The sequence below is a fragment of the Emys orbicularis genome, chromosome 22, assembly GCF_028017835.1.
Source record: "Emys orbicularis isolate rEmyOrb1 chromosome 22, rEmyOrb1.hap1, whole genome shotgun sequence".
Lineage (NCBI taxonomy): Eukaryota > Metazoa > Chordata > Testudines > Emydidae > Emys > Emys orbicularis.
The window spans coordinates 2,255,970-2,274,549 of record NC_088704.1 but is presented as its reverse complement, the minus strand read 5'-3'; the positions used below and the strand labels follow the sequence as shown (position 1 = coordinate 2,274,549).

The window sequence follows — 18,580 nt, the reverse complement described above, 5'->3', positions numbered from 1 at the left end:
GACTGGGCCCGGACACACCGCTGCTCTCAGAATCATTGAACATATGCAACCCAGGTGCGATGGGGCTTCCCCAGCTGCGCTGCTGAGACTGGAGGGGACGCACAGGGTGCACCCGGGGCTGATACACAGTGCTCTCTCTGCAAGACCCTTTGTCGGGGATGTCCCGGAGGCTGTTGCCCTCATACCCTTTAACCGCTGACCCTCTTGTCCTCCTTCAGCACCCCAGGCTGCATACTGGCATCTCCATCTCCCACCTGTGAAACACCTGGAGCTCCGCTGCCAGCTCTCTCTTAAGGGCTCTGGCAGCCCATTGAGAGAGCCCGCCCTCCTTCCAGTTCCACCACTGCGCTGCCATCTCTCATGCCCAGCAGCCCCGAGTCCAGGCTCTGGGTAGGAGCACGCAGCGTGGCTGCCTGGCATTGGCGTGCCTACGGGCAGCAGCCTGCCAGCAGCGAGTTGGGGAGTGGCAGGAGGGATCCCCCAGGGCAGCTCGTGCAGGAGCCTCGGCCCCACTCGTCTGGGCAAGGCCAGTGGGGCAGCTGAATGCTGCCTGTCCTGCCCTGTGCAACGTAGGCTTCACGTTTCTCCAGAGAAACCCAGGCCGGGAGCACCTTGGAGGGTTGGATCTTCTCTGGGCAGGGCAGGCGCTGGGGCCAGGGGGCTCAGAGCTGGTGCTGTGGGGGGAAGCTGCTGGGGAGGCAGAGGAGAGGGGCTATGAGGCAGTGGATCTCCACGCTCATGGGTGACTTGGCAGATATCAGTGCTCCCTCGTGTAACCCACTTGTGGCAGATTCATCTCCCCCCACGATGGGGCAGCATTGCTCGGGGCGGGGGGGGGGGGGGCACAGCCTCTACTACACTGGGGTGGGCGACTGCACAGGCCTGGCCTTGCTGCTAATCAGTGGAATTGCAGGCTGGGCTTCCCCTGTCCAGGGCAAAGGAACCTGTAGAACAATTGGGGGAAGCTCAAGACAGGCGTGAGTCACAGAAATCCAGACAAGGTCACCTCCGGCCCAGCCTGCTGGGACCGGGGCAGGACAGTTCCCCCTCCCCCTGCTTCACAGGCTGCTCCCCACGGCAATGGGTGAGGGAGAGGGAGGGAGTGCCTGGGCCCACCCCACACAGCAGCCAGCCACTTGTAACTGACCAGGGGAATGTGCCAAGGAGCCAAGCAACTACTCTGAATTAGCTCAGGATACGAGGAGCCGGGGAGGTGGAGGCGGGTCCCTCTGTGTGGGACCTTGCCCAGAAGAAGGGTTTGGCTTCCTAGGGCTGCTCCTGCAGTTTCCCTCTGGTCACCCCCTCCTCTGCCCCCTGCTCCCCCCAGGGCTGGTACAAAAGGGGGCTGTTCAGTCCCTCATGCAGGAAATCCAGAGTTAATAATTAATGGCACCTGGATCCCTGCAGTTCAAGGGTATTACACAGGAGGTGGAGGCCCCTCCCACGCCGGGGTGTGTGTGTGCAGAGAACTGGGGGGTGCTGGGGAGGTGAAGCAGAACAGGCACCTTTGGGATGGGGGTAGAGCTGCAGAGGCAGAAGTTGAGTCATTGGCCTGTTTCAGAGATGGACAAAGCCAAAGGGAATTAAAAATCCCCAAGAAGGGAGGATCATTATCCCCCCTTCCCCAGAGTACTAGGCAGTGTGGCATGGATGGCACGGGGCTCAGGGCACCTCCCTGCTGCATCCCAGAGCCTGCAGTAACCTCAGACACGCCAGTGGGCTTCCCTGGTTGTCCTCCCCTGCTCGGCAGTTTGCACTGGGGGAGGAGCCAGGGTTCACAGGAGACAGACAGGTCAGAGGGTTTCATGTGCAAATCTGATGGGCTCCACGACCATAGTGCAGAGGGAATGGGAAAGCCACCTTGGCTTTTTGTAGCAAACCGGTGAGGCTTCCACGCAGGCTGGCAGACTTTGTGAGGAGCTTCTCATCAACTGTAATGCGGGGGGCGGAGTCAGCGGATGGCTGCAGGGGTCAGGAACCATGGTCACTAGCAGGTGGGGTGTATAGTAGAACAACTGGAGCACATACTTGCCTGTCCAACTGACCTCTCTTTGCCCAAGCCCACACCCTCTTTGCACTCACTGTCCATGCAAGTCCCGGGAGCTGAGTTTCAGCAGCGCAAACTTCTTCAAAGACTTGTCTGTGTGGCCAGTGAATTTTTAATTTGCTCATGCTCACCTGATCAGAGAGAGGGAACAGTGCCATATGATCTGTTCAGCCAATCACAGCTGAAATTTCAGCTATTGGCTATGGATCCTGAGGGTGAAAATCAGATAGGAGGTTTGCAGAATATGAGATTATGGGATGAAGTCACAGTGGTTGTAATCTGCCCAGAGATGTCTCCTAAGTGGGAAAAGGAGCCAAGATTCAACCAGCAGATTATTGGTTGTTAATTATTTGCTCATCATGATAATGCTGGGCTTTGATTAAATACCTGACATAGGTAAGTGATAGCTTGGCCCATCACTGAAATGCAGCCTCCTCTGGGGTGGGATGGTTAACAGCACACAGCAATGCTGCACGCCACTTTGGGGCAGGAAGTGAAGACAGATACTGTATTCTTTTGAAATGCTGGAGTAGACACAATGACCTCACCAGAGGTGGAAATAGGCCAGGACACATGGTCTCAACACCGTGGGACTCTCCCATTGCCCCCCGTGTGACAGCGCCCCCTAGCACCAGACTGTGCATTGCTCAGCAGTGACAGAGAACCATCCCTGCTGCTCCCAGCCTCCCTGCTTATCTCCTGAGCGGTGACAGGCCCCAGCCTGGCTGAGGGCTGATCCTTTGCATTGCACAATTGGCCGGGGGCGGGGGAATTGCTTTCCCAACTGCTGGGCATCAGGCATGGCTGGAGGCCGCACGCCAGCCTGTAAGGAGCAGTGGTTTGATCTGCAGGGCAAATCCTGTGTTCCCAGAGCCGAGAAACATCCTGCATCCTTCCCATGTCGAAGCGCAGCCCTGGGCCGTGTACAGCTCTGTCTGCTATCTCCTGGGGGGGAAGGGACTGGGTCTCGCCCCTTCTCTCCCCCACTCCCCGGAGACTGAAAGGGGAGGAGGAAAGTCCCTGGGGCTAGGGGATCCTCTCCTGCGATGGGAGAACAGTGCTTTGGACAGGCACTGTCTGATGGTGCATGGGGGAGGGGCTCCTGGGTGCAGCCCAGTGAGCAGAGCACTAACCAGTGCCTGCTCTCTGCTCTGCCCCATGGCATGGCAGATGGGCACAGCTCCCCAGTGGTGCATGCCTCCTTTCATGCTGCATCTGCCTCCCCGTGTGGCCTGTAGGATAAAGGAGCCCAGCTGGGCAGGAGGAATGTCCTTAGCTAAAGCAGCGGCAGCGTGACCCCATGCAGCACCAGTATCTGCTGTAGCACTGGGCATTGAGCAGAGCTCCGGCTGGGGAGATGGGGCCAAGGCGCTCAGATGTGTATCAGCCAGCTGGGGAGAGGTGGTAACCCTTACCGCAGCTCCCTGCTCAGGCAGCCTCTCCTTTGACTAAGGAGGTCTCTGCTGGAGCAAAGGGTCCATGCTGTAATCCCAGCACTGCTGCTTGTGTGCACAGAGGGCAGTGTGTGTGTGAGAGGCTGGCGCCTCAGCTGCTCCCGCTCTCTTGTGAGTCACAGGCCACTGTGCGGAGCACGTGCACAGTGCCAGGGCCTGGCTGTGCTCTTGGACACTGGGAACCCTGCTGGTTTCCGGGGCTTTCAGCAGCAGCAGGCCCCAAGCTCGGTGCAAAAGGCTTTGGTTGTGTCTGCTGGTGTACGGGGGTCGGCCCCGGCGCTGCAGGGACTTGGGGACACAGCCGCTGGTGTTCTGGGGCTGGGATCAGAGGCGACCTGGCTCAGTGGACTGAGCACAGGGCTGAGAGTGGGGACGATGGACTCCTCAGCCTCTGCCACTGATATACTGCGCGGCCTGAGCCTCTCGCTGGCCTGTATGGAGCCAGCTGAGCTGTTGCCATTATGATTTGTACAGAGCTGCACATGCCTGGTGCCGAGGGCCGGGATTGGTGCCTGCCCTGGGTTCGGTCCCTCTGTCATTCCCCTGGCTGGGGAGCTGAGTTCCCAGCTCACCAAACTGGAACCTCAGCTCTCAGGGGAGCACTGTGTCTGGCTGCGCCTAGCTGGGCACCCCATGCCTGGTTCCTGGGGGTGTGGCTGTGACATGGGCTAATTTCCCCAGCTCCATTCTCCCAGGGGCCGGCTCTGCTACGTGTGGTTTGTGCTGTGGGCTGGGGCCACCTGAGGGCTCCTCATCCCCCTCCCCCAGCGCCTGCAATGAGGTGACCATTCTTACCAAAGGTGGGGCCGGGTGTCCTTTCAGGGGGAGCCACAAATTTCCTGATGGTAACACACAACGGCAGAGTGTTGACCTTTGTTTCCCCCTAATGATTGGTCCACATAAGATAAGAGCCTACTACAGGTGCCAACTAATGGAGTTGGCTCCTTTAGCACAAGCTGAAACAGCCCATGCTTTTACTGCAGAAAGTTCTGGGTTCAGACCAGAACTGCAGTGTTCCCAGCATCTCCTGGTGCAGCAGTGCACAGGAGTAACTTTGCTGTGGTCATGTGCCCCATCCCACAGCCTGACACGCAGGTGGTTCGTGTGCCCGCTATTGGCGATATCACACTCATGTCATCCCCTGAGGAGATATTCCCTGCTCTGCTCACTTACCCAGCAGCTACCACTAGTGAGAGACCTAGCAGGGTGTGATTAAAAGGCCTGTGGAAGAAACCATGGGAAAACAGCCAGTCACTGTGAGAAACGGTGCCCCCAGGAAATTAAAACTGCACTCTGTGGTGAGCTGTACATGATGTTTGCTTTGCCTGCTCCACCCTGCACAAGCCTGGCTCCATGTACCTCCACCAAGCTCAGCAAAGCAGGATCACGAAATGGATCTTGCCATCAGACCTGCACCATCAGATCCAGGGACCAATTCTATGATGAGCTCTGGGCCGTGGTCCTGCCAGCGACGGGGAAATCAGCACCCGGGGCAGTGAGGAAATCAGTTTTGCACTGTTTTAAAGCGACTCCGAACATTTCCCACATTTCAGCCAAAGCAGCTTGTTTTGTCCTGAGTGGCCCCTGCAGCGTCCGTGTCTGAAAACAGTGCAGCGTGTGCCAGGGCTTGAGAGCCCTCAAGTGACACAAAGGGGAACCTGGACAGTTTTATTGAGCTGCTAGTGCAGAAAGGGAGTGAGCACCAGAGCTAGCAGGAAGTACGTCGTTGTTACGTCAAAGTACATAGTACAAAGTACGTCAAAGTTGTTCTTTGCCGTGTGGTTTGAGCCTTTGCAGGTCAAGTTTTCAGGCTTTTCTCTGGTCACAGGACAGAGGGCTAGGAACTGACTCTCTTAAAAACTGGAAGGTGAGAGTCTCACCAAATCCCAGGACTCCAGGAGCTGGGTATTTAAGAACAAGCACCAAATACAGTGATGCAATGGCAAGAGACAGAAACACTGGATATGGGCCTGGATCTTCCAAAGTGACTAGCGGTTCTGGATGCCCACCTCAAGACACTAAAAGGGGCCTGGTTCTGCGGGAAGGTCCCCTGGTGTACCACTGGCTTCAGCTGGCACCGAGGAGCTGGGAACCTCGCTGTGCAGGGTGAAGTCACTCTGGTGTGTCCCTGTTTGCAGGATCAGGCCCGCCCCCTGCTCAGGATGTGCCCCCCGTTCCTAGGGGCCTGACTGTGACTTCACCCAGCAGGAGTCACTCCTGATTTGCCCCGGCCGCGGCTCCTTCCCCCCTCCCCCGCCCAGCTCCCTTCCGGAGTCCGGACTCCAGGCCGGGTTTGGCCGCCAGCCGGCCGGGAGTGAGGAGCCGAGATTCGAGCGGCGCTGCTGGGACAGGGCAGAGCGCAGGGGAAGAGGGAGGCGAAGGGAAAAGTTGCCAGTGGCCGGAGCGGGCGCCCGGCGGCCCAGCCAGACAAAGGGACGGACCCGGTGCGCGGGCCGGTATCCCGGGAGCAGGACGCCGCGCTCCCCGACGGACTTTGATTCCTGACCCGGCTGCGCCCCGAGCCGGAACATGGGTCCCCGGCAGCGGCTCCCCGGGGCGCACTGCTCGCTGCTGCTGCTGGCTGCGCTCCTGCGGGTAAGTCCCTGGGCGGGGGGACCCCCCGCTCCCGTCTGCGCGGAGCCTCTGCCCCGAGCCCTGCGGGAGGGCGGAGGTTGGCCCCCGGCAGCCGGCGCGCAGGTCCCCTGGCCTGGGGCCCCTCGGGCTGGAGCCTGGAGGACCGCGCTGGGGGCTGCCAGTGCTCGCTGGCTCTGTCCCCGGCGGGCTGGGAGCGGCTGAGCCGCGAGTGTGGACCGCGTGGTCCCGTGCGAGAGGGAGCGGGGGCCGCGGGGTTCAGCGGCGTGGGGCTGGGCTGGGGCCCCTGCTCCGCGGGCGCCTCCCGCAGGAGGGCTCCCGGGCGGTAGGACGTGGCCGCTGCCCTCGCTCCCTCCTTCGGCGCCAGCTCCGGGTAGGAGCCGACGGGCCCGCGCAGCAGCCAGCCCCGGTGCTCGGAGCGGGCGCGGTAAAAATAGCCGCCTTAAAATAAAGGCACCGCCCCCCGGTGCAAAGCGGGAGCGGCTTCCCCGAGAGGCGCTGGGCGCAGAGCCCTGGGTGCCCGGCTAGGGGGTCCCGTCCCCGGGGAGAGCCGGAGTCAGCCCAGGGTCTGTCTCTCCAGAGCGGGGGGCTCCTAGCGCAGCGGGCCGGAGGGAGCCAGGCAGGGACCCGCCGAGGAGCTGGCACGGAGAGCGCTCGGCTCTGCCCGTCCTGCTGTGGAGGGCAGGGCGCTGTTGGGCAGCTCCTGGGTGCACATGGTTTGGGGGGCGCCAGGGCAGGGAGCTGGAACCTTTCCCCCACCCCCGGGTGCCAAGGGGAAGGCGAAGGCCACTGCCGGGACGGCATCCCAGCAGCGTGCAGGCTGGGGGTCCCCACCGGCTGCGAGGGGACGGGGCTGCCCCCTCCTGCTCACAGCTGGGAGACGATAAAATGTCCTGTACCAGCAGCAGGGAGCAGCCCCTTTCCAGGAGTCTCTGCTCAGCCCCTCCCCCCTTGCAGGGGAAGGCAGCCCCTGCCCAGCCAGCCTCCCCCAGGGCAGCCTGCCTCTCCCCTGGGCAAGCACTGACAGCCATGATTTAGCCCAGGTTAGTTGGGGACCTTACTGCGAGCTGCTCCCATGTTAACAGCCCCTGCAGTGCGCGGGGGGGGGGGCACTGCTGAGCTTGGCTCCCTCCCCCGATCAGACCAGGGAGCCTGTGCTGGGGAAGGCGCTGTCTGGCACTCCACGCTGCCCTGCTGTGGAGTCCCTGCGCTGGCAGTGGCAAGGGGACCCAGCGTGGTCTGGGTGCCGGGCCGCTGTTCGTTGCACACGGAGCACTGGGTTTCGCTGCGTGTTTGAGGGGCAGGGAAGCCAAGCTGGGTGAAAGTTGCCCAGAGTATTTTTGGGCCCTTGGCAAGAGCCAGCTCCCCATAGTGCCCTCTACTACTCCCACTGGGCATCGCTACCACTGCAGCACTGCTGGGTATGGTGCTGTGTAGACACTGCACCCACTCAGCACCACTGATGCTGTTCAGTCCTGACCTGCTGCCTCTCAGCTATCCCAGCCCTGGGCCCCCCCAGCCCTGCTGGTGCCCCTCAGTCCCGACCCACAGGCCTCAACTATCCCAGCCCTGCCCCCCCCCCCAGCCCTGCTGGTGCCCCTCAGTCTGCACCCACAGGCCTCAGCTATCCCAGCCCTGCCGGTGCCCCTCAGTCCCGACCCACAGGCCTCAACTATCCCAGCCCTGGGCCCCCCCCCCAGCCCTGCTGGTGCCCCTCAGTCTGCACCCACAGGCCTCAACTATCCCAGCCCTGCCCCCCCCCCCCAGCCCTGCTGGTGCCCCTCAGTCCCGACCCACAGGCCTCAACTATCCCAGCCCTGCCCCCCCCCCCCCCAGCCCTGCTGGTGCCCCTCAGTCTGCACCCACAGGCCTCAACTATCCCAGCCCTGCCCCCCCCCCCAGCCCTGCCGGTGCCCCTCAGTCCCGACCCACAGGCCTCAACTATCCCAGCCCTGCCCCCCCCCCCCAGCCCTGCTGGTGCCCCTCAGTCTGCACCCACAGGCCTCAACTATCCCAGCCCTGCCCCCCCCCCCCCCAGCCCTGCCGGTGCCCCTCAGTCCCGACCCACAGGCCTCAACTATCCCAGCCCTGGGCCCCCACAGCCCTGCCGGTGCCCCTCAGTCCCGACCCACAGGCCTCAACTATCCCAGCCCTGGGCCCCCACAGCCCTGCTGGTGCCCCTCAGGCCCGACCCACAGGCCTCAGCTATCCCAGCCCTGGGCTCCACTGGAAGATCTTCAGCACAGGAGACCTCTGGGGGCTCTGAAGGTTGTTACATAGTCTGCCCTGCCTGCTCTCCACCCACACGGCCCAGGCCTGCGTGGGTAACAATGGACAGCTTTGTGTCTGAGAGTCCGCAGGCTCTGAGAAAATGCAGGCAGCTTGAGAGACTCCTCAGCCTGTGCCTGGAGCCTGTTCCTGAAGGGTGATTCCGCGAGCTCGCCCATCTCAGGGGTGTGGGGCACCCCTATCCAGGGGGCCCGCCTGCTGCAGGATGGGCGAAAGCCTGTCGAACTTGGTGCTGCAGCCCTGGCCATGCATTGGACACGATACCCAGGGGTGGCCTGGCTCTTGGAGTAGTCCTGGGGGCGCTGGCAGGGGCCCAAGGGCACAGAATATAGAGCTGGAGGCAGGTGATGGTGGGCAGAGGCTGCTTGGACCAGGTGAAGCAGTGCATGCTGGGTAGCTGCACTCTTTTCGAGCCCCCTGCCCTGGGCCTGGCTGGCTGAAATTTCCCTGACCTGTGACCTCCCCCAGCCTCGGGCAGCGGAGCCTGGCTGCAGCTGCCTTCTCCCCGGTGGGAAGCTGCTCCCATCCGGCCCCAGATTCAGGAGCGGCTGATGACTTGCCCCATCTAGCATGCTCCATCGCAGGCTCCCAGCCTCCCCACATGAGACCTGGTCTCTCCCACCCCATTGCACAGATGGGGAAGGTGAGGCACAGAAGGGGGAGGGGATTTGCTAGTCAGTGGCATAGCTGGAAATAGAACCCAGGTGTCCTGCTTCCCAGGCACTGTTTGGCTGGCCCTGTCCTTAAGCAGTAGGCCACTTACCTGTCTGTGGGCTGGACTGGGGGGTGGAAGCAGGAGCAGGGCTGGTCGGGGGCTCTGCTGGGCAGCAAGTGTGTGAGTGTGTGGGGACTCTGGGTGGCAGGGTGGAGGAATCCCTAGAGGCTTGGGGAGACTGTGTGTGCTGGGACTGGAAGGGGAATGAGGAGGGGGCTTGCAGGGCGGATGTGCGAATAGTGCACATGGCCACCGACAGCAGAGGGGCCACATTCCCCAGCAGCTGAATGGGAGAGGATCATGTGACAGGCAGATATCCTCCACCCCACCCCCACACACCTGCCCAGGCTTGTTCTCAAAGCAGAGGGTCCACAGGGGGTGGGATCTGCTCCTCCCTCCCTGGGAAGGGGGTGGGGAGGGGACTGGAGATGGGATGGGGTGGCAGGGGGAGAGGAAGTGCGAGGAGGGGGAGGCAGGATTGTAAACATGGCTCTAAATAGAACAGGGATTGAGTGACTCCACTGTAGTATTTATACAATACAGGAATCTCTCCCCGGCCCTCTCTTGCAGGGAGCCCAGGGCGCTGGAGTCAGTCTGCTCCCGGGACCTCGATGGGAGGGAGCCCAGGCTGTGGGATGGCTCCTGGGACCCTGATCTGGCCACAGCTTAGCAGCCAAAGGGGAGCGTGCAGACCTGCTGCCCTTGGATGGGACCAGGCAGCGCGCTTGGTCAGACAATCCCTGGGAAATGTGCTGGCTTCTTCGTGAAGCTAAAGCCCAGTCCCTGGAATCGCCTCTAACCTCCAGCCTAGGCCATTGCAGTCTGGGAGCTTCCCCCCAGAAGGAGGGCTCTGAGCTGCCTGGAGGATCCCTGACTGGAGGTTCCAGTCCTGTGCTCAGGTGCAAACCACCCCATGTTTTCTTGCCCCCCTGCGCCACCCCCTCCCTCAGGGATCTCTCCCTAGCTGGGGTTAGAGAATGTGGGGCTGGTCCTGCCACCATGGACCCCTTCTGGAGACTGGGATAGCCCCCATGCCTGTTCTCTGGAAACCCTGTGCTGGGTGGGGCTGCAGAGCCAGGAGAGCTGTCAGGGAGCTGCAGGGAGTGGGGCCCTGCAGAGGTGGAAATGGCTGTCGGGTGCAGTAGAAAGACCCTGAGGCCTAGTCTACACTACAGTTATTATACACTGATTATGTCAGTGTCCACACTGCAGCCGTGCTCCCTACTACACCGACATCACACCTCCACCTCCATGAGAGCAGCAGGGCTTCTGTGGGTGTCGTTAGGGTGGCGCAGTGTCTGTGTAGAGGCTGCGGGTTACTTACAGTGGTTGTCTGCTGTCATTCTTGTCAATTTCACAGCTCCACACAGAGCCATGAAATTGACAAGAAACCCCGGCTCTCCGCTCTACTCTGGGAGCACAGCAACCTCCAAGAACCCAGGCTGCGCTCAGCGGGGAGCTCCACACGTGGAGCTTGGGCGGCTGACGTGCTCCTCGTGGGAAGCAGGGAGCCGAGAGCCCAGGGGGCAGCTGGGTTCCTGGTGGGGAGATCAGTGTCTGGAGCCTGCCATGCTCCTGGCAGAGAGATCCGAGCTCAGGCGGCTGCCGTGCTCCCGGTGGGGGCAGCCAGGCTCCTAGCAGGAAGCCAAGAGCCCGGGCTCTCAGCCCCCGACACTGCCCCTCTTCAGTCGGTGGAAGTGCTCCTGGTGCGGACGTACACTATGGACAGAAGGAGGGTAGTGTGGACATGATCCACTGCAGTAATTGTGTAGACATGCCCTGAGTTACAGGGCCGGAGCCCTGCGGGGGGAGAGCCTGGGCTAGGAGATGTGCTGAGGTCAGGCTTCCAGCTGGCCATCCCTCCCCACCACTCAGCTCCAACAGCTTTAGATGGGGTATAGCTGGGGAGAGAAAGGCTGGGGAATCCGGGATCTTATTCCCATCAGGTGTCTCCCAAGGACACCTCCCTCCCCAGAGGTGTTTACTGCCCCCCAACACCCTGCCAGACACTGACATGCTATCCTGCCAGCGGTGGCTTAATGCAGTTCCCAAAGTGACCAGAGGGGGAGCTATAGAGCAGTGCATGGTGCTGCCCCAAGCACCTGCCTTCTGCTACCGTGGGGGGACTGGCTCCGTGCTGGTGGCTTCAGCGCTGGGCTCTGGCTCACTTGGTTTTTAACCAGGAGGTGGAAATGACCTGCAAGCAGCCACTGTGGGTGGCCAATGCCAGCTCCAGCTCTGGGTGTCATCCCATAGGCCCCCAGAGGAGTCTCAGCAAGAACCCACAGCCTGTGCTTGGGGAGCCCTGGATCCAGCTTAGTAACTGGTGCCTCTGCACTAGGTGCTGCTGGGTTCTTAATGGCGGCTCGCCTTTGCTGAAAGGTGGCCAGTCCTGGCGTCACCGGCAGATGGAGCAGCCCCATTGGGAGAAAGGCTGGGAGCGAAGGTGCCCATCAGGTGGGGGTCGAGTGGGGGAGGAGGTGCACACTGGGTGTCTCAGTTGTTTGCTAAGTGGCAGAGGCAGCCGTGTGTCTGGGAGGTGCACAAACACACCTCTCTTCGGCTGGCCTCTGGGCCTCCCCCCGCCTGCTCTCCCCTCTTCCTCTGTCTTGCTCGTGTTCTCCTTTGCACCACAGACCCAGGATTCTTGGACCAAATTAAAGCTGACAGTGGCTGAGAAATATGCCTGGAACTTGGGCTGTAGGAGCCGAGATATTTTGCAAATGAGGCGGTTGTCGGAGCGCTCCCACTTGCCTTCTCCCCTCTTGTCAATTGCTGCTTTGAGGAGCCGGGGTGAGGTGGGGCCGGGGCTGCAAGTGTGTCAGAAATGCAATGGAAAAGCCAACAGTAAAGCCCGGGGCTCTGTGAGTGCCTGCACCCTGGCTCTGGGCTCCCAGCCTGCTGGGGATAAATGAGTCAGCTGCGCTGTCCCACTGCACCGCAGAGACTTTCCCATGCAGATCTCTGGGAGAGATGGATGGGGAGCTGCAGACAGTGATGTCATGGCTGTGGGTGGTGATGTCATGCTGCTGATGTCACAATGGGAGGGTAACGTGGGGCTGCCCTGTTGGTCTGGCAGAGCGATGTAGAAGGCTCTGGCTTTGCGTATTGAGGTGCAGGCCAAGGCAGGCTCCTAGCAGCAGCGTTTTCCTTGCCCCACACATGCCCGGCTCCACTCCAACCCCTCTCTCCCCTCCCCCAGCACCCTCCTTCACTTCTGCGCTTGTCCTCTTCCACGTTAGTATTTCTGTTACGGTAGCGCCTAGGAACCCCACACAGAGCTCCGGGCCCTGTTGTGCTGGGAGCCGAGGGACTAATGGCAAAGCAGACAGCTCTCTCGGCCCCTGTGATGGGGAGGCCATTGAGGGGAATCCGTGGGCACTGGACACCCACTGGCTCCCCTTCGTGGGCACGCAGCACAGGCCACCACCTGCCCTTTTGGTACGCCTGCTCCTGCTGTGCCCATCTGCCAAGCCTCCATGTAGGCCCTGTGAGCCGCAGTCCAGCAACAGGAACGCCACACACAGCAGGGACCTGGCACACCCGTGGCATGGCCAAGTGCCGCCAGGTGATCGCTGGCATGTGGCGTGGGCGGGGTGGGGGTACCCGGTGTCACCAACCCCAAGCATTCAAAATCCCGAGCCAGTTGACTAGCTTAAAAATCATGAGACTTTTTTTATTGAAGTAAATGTAGGGCTTCTCTCTCTTTGCCTTCTGAGCTTCAGGTCACCCTCTGGTCACGTTTTCTCCACTAACATTCGGGCTAGAAACTCTTTTTTAAAAATGAAAACAGAAATTCTCAGGTATTCACATGACTCCAGGAGCTGGGGCTTTAAGAGTAACTTCCAGTGTTGTGAGGCTCCTGCTTAAATGGTGAGAGCTGGCGATGCTGGATGCAGGGCTGGATTCCCCTCTCACTTGTGTTGGGAGTAAATCGAGAGTAACTCAGAATCTCCGTGGTGTGAGAGGAGAACTGTGCCCCTGGGAGTTCTCCCTGCGCTCTCGTCCCCTGGAGAAATGAGGATGGTCTCATTGAAACAAACTGCCTGGGAAGGGGGATTCTGCTGCTGACAACCCCAACACAGGACAGCCCTCCAGGCCCCCTGGCAGGGTATAATCCTGCTTGTGGCTGCAGGCTGAAGCCAGACACCTTCAGACTAGAAATAAGAGCAAATGTTTAAGGGCGAGGGGCCTACTGGCCTGGGATGTGGGGGATTCTCCTGCACATGGCCAGTCTTTCTCCGAGCTCTGCGCTGGCTCCACCAGGAGGTCAGGGCGGGATCACGTGGGGAGGCTTCTCGAGTTGTGCTAGGCGGGAGGTCAGGCTCCATCACGCTGGTCCCTTCTGGCCTGATGGCTCGAGCTGCAGAGGTGTGGAAGAGCGAAGAGGGAACTTTGGTCAAGGGGGAATTGAGGGCAAAGGACCCCTAGGGTCTGAGCACTAACAGGTGTAAGCGAGATCAGGATTGGACCCTTCGTCCAGCACCGCCAGGACTCTGATGCCCCTGTTATTCAGCTGTCCACGTGGGAGCAGACAGCACAGTTACTGAATTAATGTGTCCCTGTGACTAGCTGCCAGATGCCCCTCGGGGACCAGGCCAGGTTCTGGGCCTGGTGTAAATGCCCCAGCTACCGTGCAGTGGCTCCAGTCTGACCCTATGCCAGGGCGAGCAGAGTCTGGCCCTGGCTGCACAGGGAAGAGGGAAGGTCTGATGTCTTGTGGGTGTGGGTGTGTCCTTGTGGCCAGCCTGCCTGAGTGCAGAGAGACACGTACCCCATGGGCTGTGGGTGGCAGGGCTGCAGCAGTAGAGTGGGGGGGAGGGGCTGGCTCTGACCCTGACCTTTCACTATAGCCCTGCTGCTCCCAGGCCCCCTTCTGTAGTGACCCCTCCCTGCCGGGAGACCCCCGCTCACCCCGGGCAGACCCCTGGACAGCTAATGTTTAGTTCTTTTCCCAGCTCAGGTCTCGAGCTTTTATAGGTTGCTGCGATGAAGGAGATGCCATCACAGTGCCCGGAAGCAGTGCCTGCGGGGCACCTGGGGGGCCAGTGCTTGCCAGCTGGCTTAGCTGGGTCCCTCTGAGGCCCCCCATGCCCATCCCTAGAAAGGCCCTGCTCCCCTATTCCTTTGGCCAGCACTGAGCCCACAGAGCGCAGTCACCTCTGTGCCCCACGGCTGTCCCTAGATTGACAGTGGGGGTCCCCTCCCTCCCAAGAGGGAAGGGCCAGCGATGGCGATGGGACCTCTGCTGGCGGGACGGGGCTGAGGAGAGAGTCCCTTTCACTGTGGAAACTGGGGAGGGGCCAGACTCCTAAAAGAGCCGGGGGAGGGGGGGAATGATGTAGGAGGGCTGGTGCCTACAGAAGATGGGGTGGCGAGCTCTGGGCTCGGAGGTTAAGCTGGGGCTCCCAGGCATGCCGCCCCTCCTTCCTTGATGGCTGGTGCGAGGACATTCCTGTGGGCTGCAGGCGTGTGTGAAGAGCGTTTCATGTCAGCCCCCGGTCCCCACCCTTCCCCGTGGGGCGCTGATCGCCCCTCCATCCCGCTGCCCCCGTGTAGGAAGGGGTTACGGCTCCTCCCTGGCTGGGGGGCCAGGGAAAGGTGAGGGGAGAAATGTTTGGTGAGCAGGTGAGTTGTGTCAAAGCTTGCCATTCCCCTCGCTGAACAGGGCGTGAGCGTGGGGGGGGGGAGGGTGGATGCCAGAAATTGGAGCAGACGGCAGGGTTTCAGGGGCTTTGGCTGGGGCGGTGGCAACCCGAACGCGGGGCTCTCGGGGCTGGGGAATCCATGGCGTGGAACCTGCAGCTGGGCTGGGGGAAGGAGCACCACGTGCAGAAAGGCATTCGTGTGCCACCACGTCTATCCTGCACCAGCAGCTGCCATGCTGGGCCAGCCCCAGGGCAGTAACGTAGCCGTGCAGGCAGAGAGGGAATCTGCACGGATGTGGGGGGGCGGGGAGAGCTCGTGGGCTGCACCGAAGGGGGCCATGACTTGCTGTGGGTTCTTGTTCTCAGCGGCACACGGAGCCGTCTGAGCCCAGTGCAGTCGCTGCGTTTACAATGTGATTGCTCCCATGTGCAGCTAGAACAGGGATGCCTGGGGAATACCAAGCTCCAGGGGTCCCGTGCTTGGGTCAGGCTGGAAGCACAGGGCCCAGTGGTAGCTCCCACCAGTGCCATGTGGCCTAGGACGCAGCCTGGGAGCTGGATCTTGGAGTATGGTTTGGAGACTCAGCTCCGCCCTTGCCAAGAGAATGCTCAGTGCTCCTGCTTTCCTCATGAACTCCCAGCCCCACAGTGCCCAGACTGGGAGCTGGGCGGGGAGCGGCTGCTGCTGGGGGGGGCTGATTCCATATCTGTTTGTGAGAATCCACCCAGCACACCTGCTGCCACGAGAGCTGGGCTCAGTGACTTTGGGTGACTAGTGATAGTCCATTTGTCCTGCTGGGGTTCTCCGAGTGCCCTCCTCTAGGGCGAAGGGCAGGGCAGGGCAATGGGAAATGCCTTTGGAGGCCCCACTGCTGTGGGTCTGAGGTACCCAGCCGAGTGCTCCATCTCTGCCCTGGTGCAGGCTCTGTGTAAAGGCTTGTGGGGAAACCAGGATTCTGTCTGGCTTTTCCTTTGGACACCAAAGGCAAGAGACTCTCTGGTAACAAACCAGCCGAGCCCAGTACTTGTGAGCAAACCTGGAGTGCAATGGAAGTGAGACTCTCATGGGGAGAGCACAGGCCTCAGTCCCCCGGGGCTATGATAAAAGGTGCCTTAAACCAATTAACCCTGTGGCGCGTCTGTATTTCAGACTGTGTGAGAGAGTCATGCCCCTTCAGTAGCGCCTCCTGCAGGCCAGCTCAGGAGAGGCTAGGCCAGCTGCTGCAGCCTGGTTTGGCCCGGGGAGATGGATGGTCTTGGAGGTGTTGTGTTCTTGGCTATGGAATGATCCAGGATCGCTGTGCAGACTGGAGGGGGCTTGGGAGAATTGGACTTGGCTTTAGTAATTTTGATGGCTAATATCCATGTTTGTTGCCAAACATTTGTTTCTCTGTTTATTGATTTAAACTTCCACAGGTGCAGGAAGTTATGGGGGCATCAGGCAGTTATTTACTGATAGGCCTTGAGATGCACAGAGTTAAAGCTGCTAAAACGCATCAGCATCGCCTGTGGAAACAGACAAAGTAAATAGCCTTAGCCCAAACTCTAGCTCGCTGGCTGCATTCTTCTTCCTTTGCCGCTCTGTGACATTCGCGTGTGATCAATGGAAATGTTTTCCCTTCTGTGTGTGGTGAAATTAGGGTGACCAGATGTCCCGATTTTATAGGGACAGGCCCGATATTTGGGGCTTTGTCTAATATAGGCACCTATTACCTCCTACTCCCTGTCCTGATTTTTCACACTTGCTATCTAGTCACTCTAGGTGAAACTGACACCCGCCAATGGTAATCTAATCCTTCCCAGCCTGCACATGTGGGGCAGGCCGTGCGGGCAGGCTGGGTGCACCCGGGGCAGGCTGAGGGATGCGTGTGTCTAGGCATCTCTAGCTGAACTTGGAGCTCAGGGCTTGGGGGGGGACTGGTGCTGTATGGAGCTCCCCAGCCCCCAGAGCTGTCTGCTCTGCCCTCCCCTCCCCTCCCCTCCCCTCCCCATCTTTCCTCCCCTTCTGCCCTGCTTTGATGTTGCTCCTGCTGCCAAGGCAGGCAGGCAGCTGCCTCTGGCCCTTGGAGGTGGTGGTGGCTGTCTCAGCTGGCTGGCACCCATGAGAGGCCCTTGGCAAAGGCTGATGAATCTAGAGTTGGTTTGTGAGAGAAGCGACAGCAGCTGTGACCTCTGGGGTGTGGTGAGTTTGTCAGGCCTGGGCTGAGCTCTGCGCACACGCTGCTCGCTGGCTCAGAACCACCAAGGCCTGGAAGCTATCTAGCGCCTGCTCCAAAGCAAACCTGGATGGACTTAGGGCTCATACCTGCCTGCCCCAGGACCCCCTCAATCAGCCAGGGGTCTGAGCCTGCCCTTCTCCTGGGATAATGCACATGCCGGGTATTTCTGTGGCCTCTCGCATCGCTCTGCTCACAGCCACTTGCTGGGTTTGCTGGGAAGAGAATCCTGGAGTCCTGGCACCCAGTCCCCTGCTCTGACCACTAGATGCCACTGCTCTCCCAGAGCTGGGAAGAGAACCCAGGAGTCCTGCCTCCCAGCTCTCTGCTCTAGCTGCCCTTGGAGGTGGGGGATGGGCCCTTGCGATGGCTGTTTTGTGCCAGCTGTTGGAGTCCATGCAGGATCCTCCTACCCTGCTGGGCCGTGTTCCTGGTCACAGGTTAACGATAAAACCAACTCCTTCTGCTTCTTTCTCCATGGGCATTTCCTCCCCTCCCAGCATCCTTGGTGCCTCTCCAAAGGCCTCGCTGGGCCAGGGTGCCCATTGGCTTGTGGGATGTGGTTGCAAGTGTCAGAGTAGATGCGTTAGTGGGGAGGGCAGGATGGCACTGCCCAGCTCCCCAGAGAGCGGTCGGAGACCTCTGCCAGCTTCACGCCCCCAGGCAGACTGAGCAGAGCTGGGGGAGCCTGATGCTGTTTGTGGCTGATGTGGGGGCAGGGGTGGGGGGCAGCTTGGCAGCCAGCAGGAATCCCGGGGCCTCGGAGTCACCTGAGCAATGTGCCTAACTCATCCAGAGGAGTCGCTGCGGAGCAGCACCAGCCCCCGCCACGTCCCTGCCCCTACCTCACCTTCAGAGCCAGCAAGCTGAGTCCTGCTGGCGCCATGGCATGGGCGCCATGGCATGGGCACTCTGTCCCTGCACAGAGCTCCCCACTGGTCCTTGGCCGGATCCAACCTTACTGGGCCCCATTTCCATTGGGAGCCTGGACTGGTTTTCTAGGACTCCAGGGTTCTTTTTAGCTTCCCCATCTCCAAGGGCAGCTAGAGCAGGGCCCAACAGTCAGGACTCCTGGGTTCTTGTCCTGGCTCTGGGGGGCGAATGTGATTGGGGGCTAGAGCAGCGTGGTCTGGGAGTCTGGGAGTGTGATTGGGGACTAGAGCAGGGTGGTCTGGGAGTGTGATTGGGGACTAGAGCAGGGTGGTCTGGGAGTGTGATTGGGGGGTAGAGCAGGGTAGTCTGGGAGTGTGATTGGGGGCTATAGCAGGGTGGTCTGGGAGTGTGATTGGGGGCTAGAGCAGGGTGGTCTGGGAGTCTGGGAGTGTGATTGGGGGCTAGAGCAGGGTAGTCTGGGAGTGTGTTTGGGGGCTAGAGCAGGGTGGTCTGGGAGTGTGATTGGGGGCTAGAGCAGGGTGGTCTGGGAGTCAGGACTTGAGTTCTCTTCCCACCCTGGAATGTTTAAATTCAAAGGGTCCGATCCTGCTCCTGCTGAACTCAATGGGGCTTTTGCCACTGACTGCAGGGTGAGCAGGAGCAGGCCCCCCTCAGGCCGCTCCAGCATACAGTGTGAGCTCCTCGCCTGACGGACGCCCAGGCGCTGGACTGTTTATTTTGGTAAT

General features: G+C 60.7%; 1 protein-coding gene across 1 annotated transcript in view; it reads left to right on the top strand.

Annotated features, from left to right (window-relative positions):
- Positions 1-6,030: 6,030 nt before the first annotated feature.
- HSPG2 (heparan sulfate proteoglycan 2) overlaps positions 6,031-18,580 on the top strand; it is a 171,305-nt gene continuing 158,755 nt past the window's right edge. Inside the window, exon 1 of the mRNA XM_065421119.1 lies at positions 6,031-6,096. Coding sequence (XP_065277191.1) covers positions 6,031-6,096 — 66 coding nt within the window. The remainder of the gene's footprint in view (positions 6,097-18,580) is intronic.